The sequence below is a fragment of the Physeter macrocephalus genome, chromosome 6, assembly GCF_002837175.3.
Source record: "Physeter macrocephalus isolate SW-GA chromosome 6, ASM283717v5, whole genome shotgun sequence".
NCBI lineage: Eukaryota > Metazoa > Chordata > Mammalia > Artiodactyla > Physeteridae > Physeter > Physeter macrocephalus.
This window is the reverse complement of record NC_041219.1, coordinates 87,718,838-87,742,018: the sequence shown is the minus strand read 5'-3', so window position 1 is coordinate 87,742,018 and position 23,181 is coordinate 87,718,838. Positions and strand designations below refer to the sequence as shown.

The window sequence follows — 23,181 nt, the reverse complement described above, 5'->3', positions numbered from 1 at the left end:
TTCTAATAAGAGTGGAATATAGAGTTATAATCAGGGGCATTAGGATGTTTTAAGTTCAGGAGCAAGATGGATGTCACCACTGGGATACATATTAATACATTTATTAAAAATGAAAAATGAAGTCATACTTTTTCCAATGAAAATAAGTCTGCTTTGGCCAATTGCTTTGACATTGGGGGCTGGCTTTGCTAATTAGATCATATGGTGGGCATTTTTGTAAATTAAATGAGCTAAATCTGTGGCTTTAAGGTTTTGATGAAAATATCTTTAAAGCATGTGATAACATCATTTTATTAAAAAATTAATGTTGGCAGTGATGTATAGCAATTGACAATATTTTGGTTATTCCAACCTTTTCTGTTGGGTTAAATAAGGTTCCTTTAAAGTAAAAGAATAACCCCTGTAAGAGGTACCGATATAATTATTAGTTAATAATAAATAAAGCCTTTTTGCTATCCTCAGAAATCAGGAAATGGAATACTTCTATCAACTGGGTACAAATCCTTTGGCAAGTTGGGTGGTTTTCAGTTCTTTGCTTTCAACACAATTGAAAGAGGACTTGATTTAATTGTCAGCTGATAGATCATTAAGATAAATTTTGCTGATAGCTTACTATGCAATTTTGGCATATAACTTAGAAGGACTTCAAAGAATTGAGTGACATTACTGTTTATAACAATATTCTTCTGTTCCAAGGTACCATTTACATGAATAAGGTTTCTCAGCACTTAATCTAAATAATATTAGAAGGGGGAGAGGGGTTGCTGTTGAGCCATGTTTGATTCTAATAATAAATAATACTATCTACAAATATTTAAACACCAAAACACCAACTGGAAAAAGAAAATTCATCTCATTGAGATATATTTTAATAAAATTTTCTTTTTAAGCTTAGTAATTACTTATAAAATGTAGAATATATTTGTGATCAATTGTATTAATGAGAATTGTAGTAAAAACACAATCCAGGAGAATTTTTTAAATTTCTTGGAGACTCATGGTCACCGGAAAATTTTTTTTTAATTTTAAGTACAGTTTCTTTATAATTTTTTGTTGCAGAAAAGTATTGAAAGGTGATCAGTAAAACGCATTAAAGCATAAAGATATACATTAGCATAAAATTCTCTAGGGAAGGTGGAATGGAAGTATGAGCTGAAGGAGAAAAAGATGAAAAATTTCTAAGTGATAAATACAAGTTTGACTTTAAAATGTCAATGCTGGGAATTATATAATTTACAAATACTTAAACTTCTCATGAAAAAAACGTTGACTTTAAAATGGAGGAGGAGGGGACAGATACCATTTTCAACTGAACTAAAAAACCACTGTTGGCATAGTTCTTAGCCTCTAGGGCATGTGGTACCCATTGAGAGAGTGGCAAGTGACTGGGCACTTTTAAATTCTCTCCTTTTGCCAAGTGTGGCATAGAATCTAACTTGGTAGATTAAAGGCACACTCCACGTGAGCTCATAGTAATGAGAAATAGACACTGAATGTATTTCCCGGTGGATTCAATACACGGAGCATGAGATAAAAGCATCCTTTCGATACACGGGTGAACAGTGGATAGAACTTGTGAATGGTTAACAGGTCAAAGACAGGTGTATCACAAGGTTATGGGACAAGGAGAAGTGAGTAATGATGGGTGTTGAAAAGCAGTAGAAATTCAACATCCAGAAGTGCTTTCTGGAAACACCTGTGTTCTGATTAATAGGAATGCAAGGATGGGGCCAGGCTGGGGAAGCTGACAGCCTTTGTTCAGCCTCTACGGGGTCCCCTTCCTGTCTCATGCCTCCCTCTCTGTCTGTCTCTCTTCCTGCCCCTACAGTCACTGCTCAGCATTCCGGGCTCCCCATTCCTGTCCCGCCACAACAGCAAAAGCAGCATCTTCAGCTTCAGGGGGCCCGGGCGGTTCCGGGACCCGGGCTCCGAGAACGAGTTTGCGGACGACGAGCACAGCACGGTGGAGGAGAGCGAGGGCCGCCGGGACTCGCTCTTCATCCCCATCCGAGCCCGCGAGCGCCGCAGCAGCTACAGCGGCTACAGCGGCTACAGCCAGGGCAGCCGCTCCTCGCGCATCTTCCCCAGCCTGCGGCGCAGCGTCAAGCGCAACAGCACGGTGGACTGCAACGGTGTGGTGTCCCTCATCGGCGGCCCCGGCTCCCACATCAGCGGGCGTCTCCTGCCAGAGGTGAAAATAGATAAGGCAGCTCCTGATGACAGTGTAAGGAAGTAAAAAAGTAGACCGAGGCTAGGCATGGCATTCTCTCCCACTCCCTTCCTCTCTTCTCTCCCTGCTCTGTCCATTCCACCCGGTCTCTCTTCCACGCTCCATCCCAACTCTTGTCTCTACCCGCCACCACTTCTGTTTTCTCCCTCCTGGTTTGTTCCTATTTCTCTCTTCAGCCCTCCTCTTTTACTCGCCCTGTTTTCCCTTTTACTTTATTCCTTGCTCCATGTTCCCCCATCTTCCTTTCTTGTTTCTGACTCTGGCCCTTTCCCCATCAACTCTTTCCTTTATTTTTATCCCTTTTTCTCTCCCTCCATCTCTGCACGTCTCTGCCTGCTTATCTCTTTTCCTCCCCACACCTGCTTTGACTGAATGCCCCTGGCCAGCGGATCCTGCCTGGATGGAATGAGAAGGGCCTCTGCCGTCACCAATGACCAAGTCTGAGCGGGTTTGGAACTACCATTGCTTCTCTCCCCCTACGTCCTCCCTCCTCGTAGGGAAACAACTTGGAATTTAAAGCTCTTATCTTCCTATTAAAAAGGAAAAAGTAACATAGCTTTGAATAATTTTCTTAGTCTCCTCTACAAGAGTGAGATGTGATTTTTCCTCTTTTTCCAAAGAGGAGTGTGCATGGGTGATGCTGAGGGTAGGAGGTAGGCACTGGGAGAGCCAGGCAAGGAGAGGTTAAGGAAACCAGTGGGGAACTGGACCTAGACATTTAAAAGGGATTGAGATGGAAATAAATCAAAGGAGGGGAAGGTAGGTGGTCAGGGCAAGAACACATGGTATATGGGGGAGGAAGGAAAAGGGAAGTGAAAGATGAATTTTAAATGTAATCAAATGTCAGGCTCTGGAGGAGCTGTATATAATAGCTTCACAAAATCACTTGTCTAGGGGTTAGGATAATGGCTCGCCTCTTTGGGAAAAGCCATCTCTTAACACTTCTTTAGATTCTAAGCTGTGTATACCTTTTTTTCTAGTTTTAAATTCTTACAACCTTAATGATCCTAATCCTTTCTACCTCTAGTTCCTTAACTTTCCTCAGTCTCTCCTTAGCTGGGCTCAGCTTCTCGAGATAGCATGTCGGTCTGTTTTGTTTCAACACTTCAGTTTCCTCTAACACAGCATGAAGATAGCCAGCCCTTTAATTAGCATGATGCATGTGTGGAGGAAAATTGGACAATCAAGGATGGAATTATTCAGAATGATCTGTTTTTAGCACTTTAGGACAGTTGTTGACTGTCCTAAATTCAAAAGACAGGATATTTGACGTTGTCCTTTCTCTTCCTGACTTCTTATTTCAAAGCAAAATATTTTCCCCCTTATGTTTGTATAGCTCTTTACAAGGTACAAGTTACTTTTACACGCTTTATTTGTTTCGAATAAAAATTCCATAAGGCTGACAAAGTGGAGCTGATTATTTCTGTTTTTGAGATGGGGAAACAGGCTCAGTGAATTTGTACTCCTTGGGGTTACACAGCTTATCATTGACAGACCTTTCAGAAACCTCAATCTTCTGTTTCTCAGTTAATTTTAATGTCTTCTCCGCGTAGTCACATGGCCACTGCTCTTCTGGAGAACTGTTTGTTTCAGATCAAGCGTAAGAGGAACAATAATAATAACAAACAGTGGCTCCAAAGCCCCCTCCAAGCTAGGCAGTTGGCCAAAATAAATGTTTTGAATGACTGTCTTTACTTGAAATATAATTTTTTGATCTTCACTGGTTCTATGTCTAGATGTAAATTTTTTGGCTCCATAATTAGATAGATCATTATATTCTCTAAAAAAACAAGAGATGATATCACTGGAGAATGAGGGGTGGATCAGCATGGACAGTACCGTGGGGATAATTCAAATGTTGAAAACCAAAGTAAATTTTGATATCCTAGCAGTTTTAAAAAATATTTAAGCGAAATAATATATCTTGCTTTTTCTTTGAAGAGAAGGTATTAGAAAAGGTATCCAGGAGGAAGGAGCTTGAACGTCAGCTTAAAGGCAGATGAGCAGGTTTGCGGGTTTTGTTTTTGTTTTTTTAGCAGCTTCTGTTATATTGTGTGGGAGATAAATTTGAGAGGCAGTTGAGCAGATGGTTGTGGAATGTAAGGCTGTCTGTGCTGCTTTACGTTGTGGCTGACAGAACGCTGCCTTTGGGGTTTTGGGGGTCCTGCACACTCAACACCCTGTAAGCACTTAGGAGATGCTTTGCAGTGGCCCCAAGTGATGATGGTGACAGACCTGAGGATTCCCAAGGCCAGGAGGTCAGATCCCAAAGTGGCAGGAGGATGAGGTAGGTAGGACTGTATCATTCCCAAGGGCTTCATAACGAGGAAAAATTATTTTGTTGGAAGCCATAAAGAAGCACCTCCTAGTTGTTAATGGTGTGGGGAAATATCTAAGTTACATTAATAGGCCAAAAAGACAAAACAAAACAATAACAGAATGCATATAGTTTGTGTGGTATGATATCGTCTATTTAAAGACAAACCGCATAGAGAAAAAAGATGACTGACTAAAAGTTAACAGTAGCTGCCTTTGGAAGGGGAAATTATTAGTGACTTTTTTTTCCTTCCTTACACTTTTCTGTTCTTTCTAGTTTTCTACAATGGGCCTAATACTTCTAGCTGCCATAGACTGAGTTCTGATGACACTATGCTAAGCACTTTATATGTATGATCTCATTTAATTCTTATAACTTCCCCATTCAGTAGGTGGTTTTATCTAATCAACAGATAGACTCAGAGACTTAGTGACTTGTGGAAATGGAACCAAGGTCTTCCTGATGCCAAGAGAACTTCCTGACTGCTTATTTGGGAAGTAGGAAAAGTCATTTATCTTAGAAGGAATTAATATATTCATAATGTTATATGCAGCCCGGGCCAAATGAGCAATTATTATACCTCCTTGGGCTAGAAGATAGTGATTCTCACTGTCAAAACGTTTTGGATGCGTCTGCAGCTACGGATTAACTTGTCCTCGCCTGAACCATCAGAGTGCTTCCAGTTACATACTCATGCTTCATGGACTGGTGTAGGAGCCGTTGATGGTCCATAAGCTGATCTCACACAACATTAATGCTTGGGCTATGCCACATCTGTATTTTTTTCTTTAGGCTCAAATTAAGAAATATAATATTCCCTACGAAAAAAAGACATCCAGACATCACCTCATTAGAATCTCATCCAAAACTATTTCATATCTTCATTAATTATTCAGTTGTGATTGAGTGGTGATAGTTCTTTGATAGTTTGAGAATTTTGCTTTTTGCTGAAGCAGAGGATAAGGGGACTTTTCCCATGTCTTCATCTCTGAGCTGGAAAATCATTGCTCTTCACTCGTAAAGGAAGTAGGTGCCACTGACCATCCAAAAACACACATAACTCAGAAATCATGTTGTAAATGTAAAGCATTATCTCATTTCATGCTCACAGCTCCTGCCCTCTGAGTTAGATACTACTATCGTGTGCGTTTTACGAGGAGGAAACCAAGGCTTAGAGAAATAAAGCAACTTGTCCAAGATTGCACAGTAAGCAGTAGAGTTAGGATTTGAATCCAGACAATCAAACTCCACAGCATTAACCACTAACCATTATGCTATGCTAACTACGAAGCCCAGGTTCTTTATTTACTCAAGTGATCCTGAAAAATGAGCATCTCTAAGCCCATTTCCTTATCTGTAAAAAAGAGATAAAAAGGACCGTTGTTATAGGGCTATTTGAAGATTAAATGTAATAACATTTATAAAATGTGAAGCATATTACTTGGCCCATCCTTGGTATTCAGAAAGCCAGTTTCCATTCCTTTCCCTATACTTTTTTGGCCTTTGTAGCCTGAGAAGTAGACTGGGATTTCTGCTGAATTGCTTGACTTGGAGAGGGTCGGATTTCTTCTAAGATTCCAAAGATCCTTTGAGAAGGAGAAATCATTGTACAATATTTTAAAGCAGAATACTACACAAATTTTAGAAAGGCTTGAACAGGAGATAAATGTCTAGGTCCTAAGGCCACTTCTAAAATGCTCTAAATTTTAGTGCCAAGAACAGTGACTGGCTGGTAAGTTGCCAGTTATGTATTTCCATGTGAAAGCAGTTCAGAATCAATAAGCTGAGATTCCTTGGATATATCTGTAGAAATGTGGGCAGAACCTGCCGTCTGCAGACATGGTAGAATATCTCTTTGAGAAGGACAGCTACAATTTAGGAGGTTGGAAGTCAGTGGCTAAATGCCTAATAAACTTTGTGTTTGAGTTAAGAGAAATGCAACAAATTTGTATTGGGTTTAAAGTAATTAAGGTTCTCAATTGCTTCCTCTGTTACTGATAGTTTTGCACCAAGGCTCCTTACGGGCTGAATTTTTAAAAGGCAGAGAGGCTCCTGACTTTAAAAAGTTGTTAGTTCTCCTCCTCCCTCCCCAACAAAATGAAAGAAAACAAAACAAATAAAAATATACACCTTCATTCCGCCGCCCCCCCGCCCCCCCCCCCTCGCTCAAAAATGACCCGAAGAAATAAGGGTGAGGAGAGAATGAGTATGTGATCTTTCCTCTGGTCCTTGGGTCTCAGCATGCTTGGAGGAAGACACCTTCTTCCCACCTTCCAGGTGATGAGAACTGGGCAGCTGAGCCAATAGTAGAGACATACCTCACAGAATCCCAAGCAGATTCTAGGTGGAAAGTGACGATGAAGCTGCTTTACATGGGAGAGAGTCTGCTCCAGGTTTTCTTCCCTTCAATTGGTCATAGTCTGACACAAGAAACAATAGCCAACATTACTGGTTGGAAAGTGAAATAGTGCAGACACTTTGGAAAACAGTTTGGCAGCTCCTCATAAAGTTAAACACAGAGTTATCAGATGACGCAGAGATTCTACTCATAGGTATATACCCAGGAAAACAGGTGTTCACACAAAAATTTATACATAAATATATGTATATGTTTTTTCAAAAAACACAGAATTTTGGTAGTGATTGTACTGAATCTATAGATCACTTTGGGGAGAATGGACATCTTAATTATATTGAGTCTTCCAATCTATGAATGTGGTATATTTCTCCATTTATTTAAGTCTTCTCAAGTGTCTCTTAGCAAAGTTGTATAGTTTTTAGTGGGGGTCTTAGACATCTTTCATTAGATTTTTTTCCTTGGTATTTGATATTTTTTGATACTATTGTAAAAGGTATAATTAAAATTTTTATTTTCAATTATTTGTTGTCAGAATATAGAAATACAGTTGATTTTTGTCTATTGACCTTATATCTCATGACCTTGATAAATTAATGTATTGGTTCTATTCGCCTTGGAGGGTTTTTTGTTTTTTGGGGTTTTTTTGGTAAATTCCATAGTGTTTCCTACATGCACAGTAATATTTTCTGTGAGTAACAGCAACTGCAATCTTTATGCTCTTAAGTTATTTTTCCTGCTTTATTGCACTAGCTAAGACTTTAGATACAAAATTGAATAGACTTGATGAAAGCATACATCCTTCCTTGTTTCCAGTATTAGAGGAAAAGGATTTAATGTTTCACCAAGAAGCATGATGTTGGCTATAGGTTTCATAGATGATCTTTGTCAGACTGAAACTGCTACATTGTATTTATGGCTTGCTCAGAAATTTTATTTTTATGCAGAGGTGTTGAATTTTGTTAAATGTTCTTTTTCTACATCTGTGAGATGATCCTATGGTTTTTCTCCTTTATTCTGTTAACATGATGAATAACACTGACTTTTTTCCTAGTATTAAATTAACTTTGCTTTCCTGGGATAAACTCTGTTGGTCATGATGTAGTATCCTTTGTATATATTGCTGGATTCTATTTACTCATATTTTGTTAAGGATTTCACATCTCTGTTGATGGGGGATATTGATCTCTAATTTTCTTTTCTTGTAATGTTCTTGTCAGGTTTAGTATCAGGGTTATGTTCACTTTATAAAAGAAGCTGAGAAGTATTCTCTTAACCTCTGTTTTCTGAAAGAATTTGTGTAAAATTAGTATTATTTCTTCCATAAACATTTGATAGAATTCACTTGTGGAGCCCCATCTGGGCCTAGAGTTCTCTTTGTGATAATATTCTTTATTATAATTTCTTGAAGTAATATGGGCTATTTAGATTTTCTGTTTCTTCTTTTTTAAAAAAAATTTATTTATTTTTACTTTTTTTTGGAAGATGTTGGGGGTAGGAGTTTATTAATTAATTAATTTATTTTTGTGTGGCTCACGGGCCTAGTTGCTCCGCGGCATGTGGGATCCTCCTAGACCAGGGCCGGAACCCGTGTCCCCTGCATTAGCAGGCAGATTCTCAACCACTGTGCCACCAGGGAAGCCCCCTCTATTTCTTCTTATGTCAGTTTTTATAAGTTGTGTTTGGATATGTTTGTCTATTTCATCCGAGATGAAATGGCATAAAGTTATTCACAACATATCCTTATTATCTTAATAATGTCTATAGGATTTATAGTGATATCCTATTTTTTCATTCCTGAAAATTATAATTTGTGTTTTCTCTATTTTTTTTTCCTGATCAATCTTGCCTGGGGAATTATCAATTTTATTAATCTTTTTAAAGAACCAGCATTTGACCTTTTTTGATTGTCTATTGTTTGTTCATTTACTAATTCATTAATTTCCATTCTTATTCTTTCCTTTCATATACTTACCTATGGCTTAATTTGATCCTCTTTTTCTAGTTTCTTAAGGCAGAAGCTTCGAGCATTGATCTTATATCTTTTTTTATTTTCTAATATAAACATTTAAAGCTGTAAAATTTTCTCTAACAATTTCTTTAGCTTCATCCCGTAAATCTTGATGTATTGTGTTTTCATTGTCATCAGTTAAAGTATTTTTTTAAATTTCCCTGTGCAAACCTCTTTGATTCACAGAGCTTTACAAGTCTGTTGTTTAATTTACAGATATGTGGGAATTTTTCTGGATATCTTATTATTACCAAGACATTTGATGGAACCAGTTATTTGGATCTATGCTAAATGCTCTTGGCTTTGTAAAAAGAAAATTAATGGATTTCTCTTTTTACCTTCTAAAATTTCCTAAGTATGGGCTTCGAAATGTTCATTTCTCAGCATCTTCTTTCATTTGTTTCTTTTTTAAAATTTAAGCAATTGTACAGTATAGATTATAGTTCTATAACACATTATGGATTATGGAACAAATTTTAATATTTCAGAAGTTGTCTCCACATAGCCCTGCTGTATTTTACTTTCATTTTACATAGAAAGAGATAAATAGTAATTGTTCCATCTTAATATTAAGTTTGGGGATAAATTTTTCTTTAATTTTTGTGGATTTTTTTAATCCAAGCTAAAAATTGTTTTATCTTTTGAATAGGTGTCAACAAATGATAATATAATGATTTGACTAGGTCTTTTTAGATAGCATTTTCATTAATTTTGTTTTTTAAGGCTGGTGTTATTAAAGCCTGAAGAATTTATATCTTATTATATCCAGCATGCCCAGAAGACAGTAAGCTACACTAATACCAAAGCCATATTAAGTGCAGTTTCATCCTTCTTTGATGAACCAGCCAGTCCATTAGATCTTCCAGTACCTCGGGGGTCAGCATTATAAAATCTGTCTATTGTAGATTTGAGGAAGGGCAGTTCAATAAAAATCTAGAATCAATAAATGTCAGAAATAAGAATGTCCATTGTATTGGGACTTCTGTGTTCATTTTTAGATGATTGTCATTTTTAAAATAAATTTATTTATTTATTTATTTATATTTAGTTTTGGCTGCGTTGGGTCTTCATTGCCGTGCGCGGGCTTTCTCTAGTTGCAATGAGCTGGGGCTACTCTTCGTTGCGATGTGCAGGCTTCTCATTGCGGTAGCTTCTCTTTGTTGCGGAGTGCGTCAGAAATAAGAATGTCCATTGTATTGGGACTTCTGTGTTCATTTTTAGATGATTGTCATTTTTAAAATAAATTTATTTATTTATTTATTTATATTTAGTTTTGGCTGCGTTGGGTCTTCATTGCCGTGCGCGGGCTTTCTCTAGTTGCAATGAGCTGGGGCTACTCTTCGTTGCGATGTGCAGGCTTCTCATTGCGGTGGCTTCTCTTTGTTGCGGAGCGCGGGCTCTAGGCACGCGGGCTTCAGTAGTTGTGGCACGTGGGCTCAGTAGTTGTGGCTCGCAGGCTCCAGCGCACAGGCTCAGTAGTTGTGGCGCTTGGACTTAGTTGCTCCGCAGCATGTGGGATCTTCCCGGACCGGGGCTTGAACCCGTGTCCCCTGCACTGGCAGGCGGATTCTTAACCACTGTGCTACCGGGGAAGTCCTGTCATTTTTTAAATATAGTAGTTTAATCTCATTTATTAAATGTCATGATCTGTCTATTGTAGATTTGAGGAAGGGCAGTTCAATAAAAATCTAGAATCAATAAATGTCAGAAATAAGAATGTCCATTGTATTGGGACTTCTGTGTTCATTTTTAGATGATTGTCATTTTTAAAATAAATTTATTTATTTATTTATTTATATTTAGTTTTGGCTGCGTTGGGTCTTCATTGCCGTGCGCGGGCTTTCTCTAGTTGCAATGAGCTGGGGCTACTCTTCGTTGCGATGTGCAGGCTTCTCATTGCGGTGGCTTCTCTTTGTTGCGGAGCGCGGGCTCTAGGCACGCGGGCTTCAGTAGTTGTGGCACGTGGGCTCAGTAGTTGTGGCTCGCAGGCTCCAGCGCACAGGCTCAGTAGTTGTGGCGCTTGGACTTAGTTGCTCCGCAGCATGTGGGATCTTCCCGGACCGGGGCTTGAACCCGTGTCCCCTGCACTGGCAGGCGGATTCTTAACCACTGTGCTACCAGGGAAGTCCTGTCATTTTTAAAATATAGTAGTTTAATCTCATTTATTAAATGTCATGAATATCAGGCTGGGAATTGTAGCAAAAAGTGATTTCTCAAAGAAATATACCGTATCCTGACCTGAGCTAATGGTTAAGTCATTCTTACAAGTACAGATGTTTGTATAGTAATGCATCCAGGAATTCCCAAGGAAACCAGTTCTTTTTCTTTCCCATTTCTTCTGTAGCTCTGCCAAACAAAACAAAACAAACAAAACCCTAAGGTAAACCAAATCTCTGAATCAGTGGAACTATTTGATAAAACACTATAATGGGATAAATTGTAATCTGCCAGGAACTTTCTTCAGTACAGTTCTTAAAATCTAAATATATGTAAGAATAGATAGACTTTCTGATGTAACTCTCCAGAGACGATTATTTTCTTTTCAAAACTTTCTGTCACTGATCAGACAGATACTTCTCTAGCTTCATACAAACACATGTCTTCCCTGTCCTGTGGTGACTGTCTCTGTCCTCTTACCTTCACATGGAAGGAGCAGCTAAGTTTATATGGATGACGTGGTACAGTGAACAGCATGGTTACTAGAAAGCTAGGTTTTAAGCCGCCCCATTAAGCCTGATCTGATGTAGAATATTCAGGTTGGCACAAACAGCGCAAGCAAGGGACATTCAGAAACGCTTTGCCGTAATCTACCATACTGGTATTGCCCAAGGAGGAGCGTGTAAAAAATATTTTGTTTAACAGTCTGATGGTGTTTTCTGCCCTTTTTATTTGGTTGGGAATTTGAAAATTTCAGGTTAACTCATAAAATAAAAATGTAAAAGACAAGATAAATGTAAAAAGACATATGAGGCAATGTGTTTAATTAAGATGGCAAAACCTACCATTCTTGTTTGCAGTGGCTTGGAGGAGATTTGGAGTAGAACTTCTACTTGCTAACGTTCAGTTAGGCCCAGGTTTGACATTTGGAAGTGACAGCTTGGTAGAATGATGGTGGTCCTACAAGCGAAGGAAACTGTGTCTGTAATACTCAGTGTGATCAGGGACCTGGCCCTTCATGAAATTTCACGTACAGGTGAATTTGACTTATTTTATCATGTGGTCCAATTCTAGCCAAATGCTGTGGATGTGAGAGGAGGACGGGAGGACTCAGGGTCTACTTCTGATGGCATTTTCCAGGGGATCTGGTCTTTCTACTCTATGCTCACATTGAGCAGATGAGGTATTTGGATCCCAGCCAGACTCTTGGGTTCACTGTAGATTTTATACACACTTAAACGACTTGGTCTTGTCATCTGTGGAACTGAGGATGATCCATGGCCAACTCGTTTCATTCTACTTCTTGAGGTGAATAGGATTGTAGGATCAAAGTAAAAAGACCTAAGGAAGAGCATATGTTCTCGCTCACTCTAGACTATATCCGGTAAGGCCCAGCCTTAGCGTTTATAAGACTTTACTCACCCAACTTGCTGTTTTTTTCAGGCTACAACCGAGGTGGAAATTAAGAAGAAAGGCCCTGGATCTCTCTTAGTTTCCATGGACCAATTGGCCTCTTATGGGCGGAAGGACAGGATCAACAGTATATTGAGTGTTGTTACAAATACACTGGTAGAAGGTATGTGCCTTGTGATGTTGGTCCAAGCTGCTGAGCTATAAATATGTAGTGTGCATGATAATATATATAGTCCCTTGGTCTGAGTTTTGCAAAAATTGTCTCTGAGCTTTAGGAATAGAGTCTGCTGGTTATAGAAACCAGCATTTCAGATCTACATGCGGAGAATCCAGGAAGGACTTCAAAGCCGCTGCCAGCACTGTACACAGATAGGTAAGAAGTATGAAGGGACAACATAAGAGTGAGCTAGAGGACCTCAAGAAGTCTCTGTAATCTTCACCATGAGGAGCCAATAGGGTGACGTGAGGCAGAGAGGAACAGAGACGGAAGAACTGTGATGATAGAAAATGATGGAACCCCCCCTCGTGCCCTCGACCACAAAACTTACCTTCCTCTTTTCCTTTTTAGCTACTTACAGATCTTCTGGTTTTCCCTTAAGGACAAATGTACCGTGCATTGTGATTATACCTAATTCTGCCTCGCTTTAAACACCCCCATATATCCATAAATATATTGCACGTGTGAACAGGTAAGCTGAAACCCCTCTAACACTGGCGCTCTGTGCCCAGGGGAAGGGCAGCCACTGTTGAATCATAGCGTGCCTGCAGCAGCGTAGCCATCAGAGCCTGAACTCAGTAGGAGGTGGCTCCTCCGTGACACAGCCTGGCTTGCTGAGGAGCAGCTGAGGATTTCCCATTACACTTCAGTTCCCTCGCAACTGTCTGCTTTCTGTCCGACTGTGGTCTGTATTCCAGGCTCTTCTTGGTTTCTTTGGCAGTAGATTCAGTGACCAGGTTTTCTCTCAGAAGATTCTGATTGATCCTGCATGCTTCTTCTTCATCTGATTCATGTTGATTTAGCTGAGTTGTCCCATTATAGATCCGTACTGTTCCTGATTGCCGTTCTTCAGAATCCACACACCCAGGCTAATCCAGTAATAATCAGAGCCCCTGAGATAAGGAGACTCAAATTACTCTGGTGTCCTTGGAACAAGTTTTTTTGTGGGGTTTTTTTGTTGTTGTTTTTTTGAGTCATTTAAGCCACATGCCACTTCTAGTCTGTGTGTGTGTGTGTGTGTGTGTGTGTGTGAGAGAGAGAGAGGTGGGGGGGGGCATCTGTGGTGAACCCGAAACTCCCCTGGCATACTTACATCTGCACATATGGGCAAGGAGTTAGACTAAACCTAGACTAATCTTGAGAATGTATCGCGTAAAAAGAATACTGAACTAACTACTTTTCAGCTCCTGAACAGCTTCATTTAGTCCTGTTTTCTTTAATTCCCATTGAGGTCATTGTCTGATAGAACATCTTTAAGCTTTATAGTTTATACTTTGAGATAACAGGTAAGTAACTGCAGATCATAAGAATTCCAAGATAAGATATATCAATATTAGCTTAAGAACCTTAGCAAATTTTATTCTTCACTTGGAGACCAAGACAAGATTTCCCTGAGTATCTGTAGCAGTTGAGAAAGAAAAACGAACAACCTCCAACAGCCCTATTTTATTCCTGGTAAAAACATCAGAGCAGGAGAACGATCCATGCAATGCAACAGTGATTTATTAGTTTCCTCGGTGGCATAGCGCAGGGTCTGGCAAAAGTAGATGCTCAAAAAATGTGTACTGAACTGAATTTTGTTGTGCTTGGAATTGGGGAGGAGTACTGGGGCTCCAGGATTCCTTTCGGAGGCCTTAGTACCTGTCCTGCCTTTCCCTGCTCACACATCCTCCCATCCTATCTCCTAGGATTTGGCTCCCTTTGCTAAAGCTGATGAGACAGAACTGCTGTAATCAAAGGACAATGAATGGCTGGAGCTGAATGATGTGAGAGAATTAAAGGACATTAAGAAAGATCCATTCCTATTTAACCACTGTTCCTTCTGTATTTAACAATTGCTACAACATGGAAAGCCAACATTGAGTGAATAATTGTTTCTGCTTTTCAGCCTTCGGTTAGGAAACTCTGACATTATTTTAATCCAAAGACGCAGGCTTCTTATCTAATGGTTTAGAAACCACAGTGGAGAATTCCAGAATCCTGTAAATAATGAGATAATCCTGTCTGCTCTGCCTCACCCCTATCCTATTGCAAGCATGCTCACCAGGATCCAATAAACTCAGCGGAATTCACAATCAGCAGAGCCATAAGCTTTGGGGATATTTCAGAGGACGGGGCATGGGGTGTCGGCAGAGAGTAATGTGGTCTTACTTCTCAAAGCAGTAAAGCTGTGGGAGAAGGGGAGAGGGTTGAAGTAAGAATGAGGAAGCAGTGATGGTATTTAGCCTTATTGATTCTCAGGTGAAACAGTTTCAAAAGTGTCAGTGCAATTACTTACCTGGTATCTGCCTTTCCAGGTGCGGCTATAAGCTCTGTGAGGGTGGCGATTCTTGTTCGTCAACGTAGTCCCCATGCCTAGCACGATGTTGAATTGACCTGGGAGAAGCCCTGGCCTTCCGAAACCTCCTGGTCTACAAAGGCCACCATCTTGGAGGAATCATGAGGCCCTCTCTGAAAACAATTCCCAGTGCCCCCAAGGTTGAGTGCCCCCAAGTTTCTCTCTGAAAATGTCCAGGAGCAAACTAAGGGGAGCCCCACAAACTTTTGGACATCTCACCCCCATATGTTAAACACATTCGCCCAGACTTTGCTGTTCCGGGTGTGTAGGGCCGGTAACGGTGTGCAGAGTTGTGAGTCACTTTATAGACCTCCTTATTCACCTAACTGATCTCTTCCAGCTCCTAAAGCTCCACATTGTCTTAGTTTTTGTGGAACGGAAACGAGTATCCTGAGGATCTTCCCCTCTCAGTAAATGGGAGGGATACTAGATATCTAGTATCCCTTTTTGGTGCCCCATAGGGTAGGGAAACCCTACCCTTGTCTTTCTGGCAAGGACTCGGAGCCTAGTTCATTGTAAAACGTTACAATTGTGTCAACTGTTAGAAACGTGAACAGTCCGCTGCTTCAACCTCCAAGTGCAGGTGAACAGCAGACATTTGGAGAAAGGAGGAGATTAAAAAAAGGAACGGAACCAGATTTCCAAATATGTACTATAAGAATTTATGGAAATAAGAGAACCTTTTCAATTTTCTTTTTTGGGAAGAAGACTAAATTTACCTTGGGAAGGGAGGGAGTTCTATGAGGAAGAAACCAAAGCAAATTTTCTTCACAGACTTCCTTTCCCACGCAGACTCCCACGTGTCGCTTACTGTGGCCCTTAAATCTGAAAAACCAAGGCAACCATTTTCTTAGCAACCAGGGAGCCAATTAGAAGCCCAACCAAAGCACCCCATCTAAAATAAAGCCATCACCATGGGCACCATCCGGCTGGTTGGAAAAAGGGAAAGTAGACTGATTTAAAGCAGCCATCTTGCTCTTCGTGAAATGTTGGGAGACTTTTTTTCTATTCCCTGAATGATTTGATTTTGTTAGTGGATTTGAGTGGGGTCAGGGTGGTAGCGGATGCAGTTATATCCAACCCCACCGAGCCAAGACCTGGCCTCTAAGGATTATCATGCTGACGGGTTTTCAAAGTTACACTTCTTCAAGAACATCCTTCCAGATCAAGGTCCTTGGACTTTTGTGATGCTAGCTATTATATTTCATACTTAATTTGAGGAGGGTTTTGTCACCGAGGGGCTCGCGCCCAGATTGTTGGAGCTGAATGGCTCTCCGCCTTTAGTGTCTAATTGTCCTTTCTAATCTTTGCTTTGTAAACGACCTTAGAGCTCCCCAAGTCCAGTGATTGTCAGTCTGGGTTTATCAGAGTCCTAGGACCCTGGGGTAGTACCTCAGGGAGGGAAGACTTGGATTGCCCTGGACTGCAAGCTCCTCTTACTGCCTAAACTAGAGCAGCTCCTGATTTGTCTATTTTACGTATTGGGGGTCACATAAGATCTTGTTGGAAAAAATGGGTCCTGCTTCTAAAAGAGGGACAGACTAAAGAGACGAAAAGGAGAAGACAAAAGAAGAGAGAAACAAAAAGGAAAGAAGAAAGAGACTGGGGGACGGGGAGACGAAGAAGATAGAGAAAGAAAGGGTGAGAGTGGGAAAGGGTGAAAGGGCAAGAGAAGGAGAAAGAGAGAAGAGCAGAGATGAGAAAGAGGAAGGAAGGAGCAAAGGGGAAGGGATGCAACCTCTGTTCCTGACTGCATTGCAAACTCACATTGTGAACTCATACATCTTTGGGAACCTAAGACAGACGGTCCATGTGGTGGCTTGGTTGACAATGCTGGTTCTGCTGTAAAGAAAATAAACAACAATAGCAAATGCTTTCATAGCACTTGCTGTATGCTAGGGTGTTCTGAGGCACTTTATATATGTTTTAGCTCATTTAATTGTCACAGCAAACCGAAGTAATTTCCTCAAGGGCCCACAGTTAGCAATTGCCTGAGCTGGTTACGCCCATATATGTCTGGCTTCAGTGTGTGTGCTTTTGACTACGTCTCTGTTAATAAATAGTTTAATGATGCCATGTGTAATAAAATATCTACCGTTTATTGAGGACTTACCTTGTGCCAGGCCCTGTGCTGTCTGCTATCAACCACTTAATCTGTAAGCAATGGAGGAGGATTATAGGATTCATTTAGTCCTATAGCCTGAAAGTCAGTGCCCTTTTACATGAGGCAACGGAAGCTTAGAGGATGCAGTACCTTGCCTGAGATCATACACTTGTGAGTGTGGAAGCCAGTTGAACCAGGGTTGCTATGCTTCCCAAACGGGTGGATTGAGTTTTGTTTATAACTAGATCCTTGTTAACTGGCATGTGACCTGGCACTGGTCATGCCTCCTCTCTGCCTTTAAGAGAAGGAAAACGGAGGGAACCTCTCAGGAAAGTCGGCACTCCCTGGCCACCTTCCTTCTTGTGTTAATAGCAGTGATACCCACCAAGTCCAACCCTTTTGTTTTCTTCCCAAGACTGAGGGGCTACCTTTGTTCTTTACTCACTACAGAGCTGGAAGAGTCTCAGAGAAAGTGCCCGCCGTGCTGGTATAAATTTGCCAACACTTTCCTCATCTGGGAGTGTCACCCCTACTGGATAAAGCTGAAAGAGATTGTAAACTTGATCGTTATGGACCCTTTTGTGGACTTGGCCATCACCATCTGCATTGTCCTGAATACACTGTTTATGGCAATGGAGCACCATCCTATGACGCCACAGTTTGAACACGTCTTGACTGTAGGAAATCTGGTAAGATGGAGCACGGCCTCCTGATTTGACCATCTGAACGGGGTTTGCCTGTAGGAATTTTTTTTCTGAGACTGAAAGCTGGAGTTTAGTTGAAAAGAAAGTAATAGTTAATTGGAATACAAATGCTTCCACATATGCCGCAGCCCCGCCGCTTCTGTTCACTGTTGCCATCCCTTGGCTGTTTCCTCTCTCTGCAGAACTTTGAAGACGTCATTTAGGAGCTGTTGGTGACAGAATGGGAGGCATGGTACAGTGGGTTGGTTTCAGCAACCTGAGCCAAGGACTTGTGGATTTCTTTCTCATTCTGTTTCTCACATTAATTCCTGCCTTACTCCAGCAAATCGCTTCCCCTTTCACCTTCAGTAACAACCACCACAAAATAGGGGAGCTCTTTCAGGGCGTTAAATCTAATGATAAATTTGCCCACACCGTCATATCTTAATTATCGATATGGGGACTGTCCACGGGAAATTTTAAATTCTAGGCTGATTTCCCCTCCTGTCCAACTTCTGAGTGTCATCCAGTTTCTACCATTAGTTGATCTGTGCTAAATTTATTTTAACGTTGGTTTAAGTGATTACATTATTTAGAAGATAAGTATGCAGTTTTTAAAAAGTAGATTGTGTATTGTGAAGTCAAGTAGTTGTAATTTGGGGATTTTCTGTTTTACTTCTTTAGTACAAAAATCAGGAGTTGATTGAATTTTGATCGACTGTAAAGTTAGTTGGAAAGAATCCTCTAGGTCATCTGGCTGCATTATTCCTTAGGAGTTGCACTATAGGCATGTCAAATCTAGTTGTTACCATTTAATTTGTGCATGATCTCTGCCTGGTATTTCTCTCTCTCTCTCTCTCTTACACACACACACACACACACACACACACACACACACACACAGAGTTTCTACCTTAAGTCCTAATACACTATTAAAGTGTTATAATATCATTTTGACTGCTGATTCCGAAAACACACACTGGTTAGTCCTTACAGCTAATGTTCCCTAGTACACATCCAAGGTGATACTGTAATCTTTCCAATCTTTATGTCTGAGTTAGTGACACACTTCAGACTCACTACTGCAATGTACAGCTCAGTGAAATACCCGGAGTCTTGAAACAGGGTACCCTCATAGACTATCCAGGAAATCTGTTAACTGTCTCTGAAAGGCCTCTGAAGGTGGCTTGCTGTATGATTGGCCGACCCTGGGGCTTGGCCATCAGGCAGCATTTTGAGCCAATCAACAATATCATATAGATATAAGCTTTATTTTATTAGCCAATAGTTATGTAATGAGAAATATGACTTGATCAACTTTGTTGTTGATGGTAGTGGCAGTGATGTGTTTCCTGCAGTGTTTTGTTTTTCTCAAAGTCTTTACCTTTACTTGCTTTTCGCAGAATCCGTCCTTGATTTCCAAGGGATTTTGAGAGGCCTTTTCACATACTACCAGCAGAATTGCCCTCAGATCAGGCCAGCAAATAACGTTATTTTTCGCTTCTTGAAAATCTAGAGGGGACTTCCCTGGCAGTCAGGTGGTTAAGACTCCACCCTTCCACTGCTTCCACTGCTTCCACTTCAGGGGCACGGGTTCCATCCCTGGTTGGGGAACTAAGATCCCGCACGCCGCACAGCACAGCCCCCCCCCCAAAAAAAAGGATACCTAAATTAGAGTCGTGGGCATTCAGAAGACTTTGCTCAGAATCATCACTGAAGAAGAGGGAGAGAGGAGAAGGTCAGCAGCTAATATTCAGGGACTTCCTGAGCCAAGTCAACCAGAACCAAGTTCTAAAAAGAGAAAGCACTCCGGGGGCAGAGTTTTCAAGGGAAAAGTGACGTCTGATTAGCAGTGGGGATGGAGAACAGTGAATGGTTCAGGATACTTTGGACTGGCCAGTGAATTGGACATGAGGGTTGAGGGAAAGAAATCAGGAGTGGTGCCTAGATTGGGGAAGTTTGGTAACCGAGGGGGAAATGGGGATGACTCAGCAAGGAACAGGGGTGGAGTTTAAAATCAGGAGTTCTGTTTTGGACATATTAGCCTTAAATAAGCCATTGATTTCTGTCCGGAAATGTTTCACATCTGTAAAATGAGGATGACACCATGTCATCAGTAGTTGGGAGGAAACACTGAGAACCTATACAGAATTATTTGGACTAGTGAAAAGTACTCTCCATACTTAGGAACTGTATGAGTTGTAGTTCAGTAGGAGAATTTTCAAAGGCTTGGAGATTTGGATACAGCCTTTGACTGAACCTGAGAATAAGAGAACAAAAAAAAAAAAAAGGACGGACTAGCTTGTGAAATAGACGAGGACCTTCTCTTGTGGTTGGACGCTGAGGCTTTTCCCACAGCTGGGACAGTGAATTGAGTTGTGTTTGCCCACAAACGTGCAGATAGATGTTTCTGAGGGAAGATGAGAACAGCATTCTGTAAACTGGCAATCCCTGCCTCTTCCTCCTCCCCATAAGAAAAAAAATGTTCATAATAGGAGGAAGAGTAAAGATAATTCGATCCAACCCCCATGTTTTATAGAGGAAAGTGAACCCAGGGAAGCTACTTGACTTTTGTATTGTTTAGCAGATAAACGTAATGATTCTTTTCTTGCCTTTTTTTGGTAACCATTTGAACACAACAGTGAGTTTATAACGTGGTTTTTTAAACAATCTTAATCTTACAGACAAGTTTCAAGTACAGTGTAGAAAACTATTTTTTGAGAGTAAGTTGCTGTCACAGCCTGTCACCCCCAAATACTGTAGTGGGCTTTTACAAACAAGTACATTCTCCTGGACTTTTGCAGGACTGTCGCACAAGCAAGACTGTCATCTTCTCATTACATCTACCAGGTAGCACATGATCTGCATTTGTCTCATTTCTGCCTACGGTCACTTGATCACTTGATTAAGGAGGTTCTGCCAGGCTTCTCCCCTGTGCAGTTACTCTTTTTCCATTTATAATTAATACGTGTTTGTGAGGAAGACACTTTCAAGCTATCTAAATGTCCTGTTTTTCATTAAACTTTTGATTTATTCCTTTACTTACTTACATCTGTATGGACTCAAAGTTTTCAGTCTTATTTAGTGGGTTTTAATCCATTACTATCATGTACTTAGATGTTTAAACCATTCCTGATTTGGCCAGTAGGAGTCCTTTCAAGGTGGCTTCCATGTCCTTTCAACACATCCTCATTGCTTCCTTGCTTTCTCAGAAATATTCCAGGCTAACTTCATATTTTTCCTGTCTCAGGTCTGGCATCAGCCATTTCTCAAGCAGCCCTTGTTGTTTTAGTGGAAACTGACATTTAGAAGTCAAGATCTGTTGAAGCAATATACCCAACTGGGCCCTCTCAGTACAGGGCTCACTGCTTATTCTAATCTAGCATTACAGGATTCATTCTAGTGTTCCTCTTTCTATGTTTATAACTCCTTCTCCAACGAAAAGAGACCTGGTTGCCACCATCTTTAGTATATTCCCTTATTTGATTTTTTTTTTTAAAAGCCATGGTTACCTCTTCCAGCGTGGGTGTCCTCTCCCCCTGGTCAGGCTCTGACGCCCCATGCTGGGCTCTCCAGCAGCCACGCAGTGTCCTCCACGTGGACCCCTCCTCACACTTCTCAGGCACTGTCATCCCCGGCCAGGCCACCCCACACACCCTTGTTTCCCATGCCCCACTTGAACGTGAATGCCTCATAGTGGACCTTCCCCCTGCACGGACCCCTCCTCACCCCACACCAGGCTTCCCCTACATAGAAGCTCTCAGCATCCTTCTCGGACTCGGACACCCCATGCCAGGCCACCCTTCCTGGCCCTGCTCAGGCGCTGACTCTCCACTCCATGCTGCCCGTCTGCAGGGACACTCTCCCCGCAACTCAGGCTGTCCTTCCACCCAGAAGTTCTCCTCGCCCAGCTCTGTAGCTAGCTCCAGATGCTAGGCCCCACCCTCCTCACTCTGCTTGGCTCTGACACCCTTCACTGGGCCACCTCTCTGGATGGATGCCTTCTTCAGCCCACTCAGGCTCTGACACCCCACACCAGGCTGTCCTCCCCATGAGGTTGCAGTCTCCACCTGCTTAAGCTCTAACTCTCTCTGTGGGTCCCCCACCCCCTCCAGGGTGGACACCCTCCCATCCCACTTAGGCCTCAACATCCTGTGCTGGGCAGCCATTCTACACAAATACCCTCCTTATCCCACTCAGACACTGGGCTGTCCCCCACAAAGTGGACACTCTCCTTGGCCTGCATCGGCTCTGATAGCCCACGCTAAGCTGCCCTCCTGCACAGATGCCCTGCTTGGGCTCCAGCTCCTGACACCAGGCCCCCCCTCCATGTGGATAAGGGCTTTTGGCGGGGAGGGGGTATGGAAGGAAGGGCAAAAGCTTAACCTAACATGTAAGTTTAATTTCTGAGAATCTAAGCAAAAAAGGAAAAACGGGAAGTTATTTTCACCAAATACACATGAATGTTATGGTTTCTTAATTATAGCTTAGCTAGATTTTCAACCAAAAGGAATTCTTTTCAGATTTTCATTTTTCTTTATCTGTGTCCCTGTAGCCCCTCACGCATACCTCTTTTTAATTCTTACTACCTGCTAAATGTTTTTGTGCCTGTCTTCTCCTGGTTGGGTAAACACAGATCTGAGGAGGCTCCTAGGACGTGGAATTTTCACTTTGAAAGTGGGACGGTTCTGGGCATACCAGATCAAGTTGATCACCCTGTCGACCCAGGATGCAGGACTTTCAGTATTAAAACCAGACAAGTCTCTGTACTAAACCCAGCCAAGTTGGTCACCGACTCAGTTGTGACCAATGGGTGACTCAGTTCCTGAGGATCCATTATTTTTCATGGTCACATTTTTTTTTCATGTCTCCATTGTGGTACATAGGGCTTTTATCAAATTGAATTTCATTAACTTTGGAAGAGGATCCACTACAGAACAGGAGCTGATTAGCCTCCTTCTGGGCGTAGACAGGGGCATGCAAATCCCAGTGGCTCCCAAATGAGCCTAGCTTTGTAGACGCAGTTATGGCAGAGGAGATGTGCTGCTTCTCCCCGCCCTTCCCAAGCCCCAGGCAGAGCCCCAAATGAAATACCACAATCTTAGGGCACTTTAGGCCTTGCCTGGTGAGCTGGCATTACAAGTGCTCAGGCCTGTGCCCAGGGGCCTGTCCAGTAGGCCCCTGAAACATGCTGCCCATGAATTCAGAACATTCGATTAGAACAGAATTCTCGATCTTATTTTGGTCTTAGGACCACTTTATACTCTTAAAAAGAGCTAAAGAGCTCTTTTTTTTTTTTTTTTTTTTTTTTTTTTTGTATTCGGGCCTCTCACTGCTGTGGCCGCTCCCGTTGCA

General features: G+C 41.5%; 1 protein-coding gene across 1 annotated transcript in view; it reads left to right on the top strand.

The window, feature by feature from the left end:
• SCN8A (sodium voltage-gated channel alpha subunit 8) overlaps nt 1-23,181 on the top strand; it is a 174,878-nt gene that overhangs the window by 114,052 nt on the left and 37,645 nt on the right. Inside the window, exons 12-14 of the mRNA XM_007100934.3 lie at nt 1,829-2,224; nt 12,515-12,647; nt 17,594-17,832. Coding sequence (XP_007100996.1) covers nt 1,829-2,224; nt 12,515-12,647; nt 17,594-17,832 — 768 coding nt within the window. The remainder of the gene's footprint in view (nt 1-1,828; nt 2,225-12,514; nt 12,648-17,593; nt 17,833-23,181) is intronic.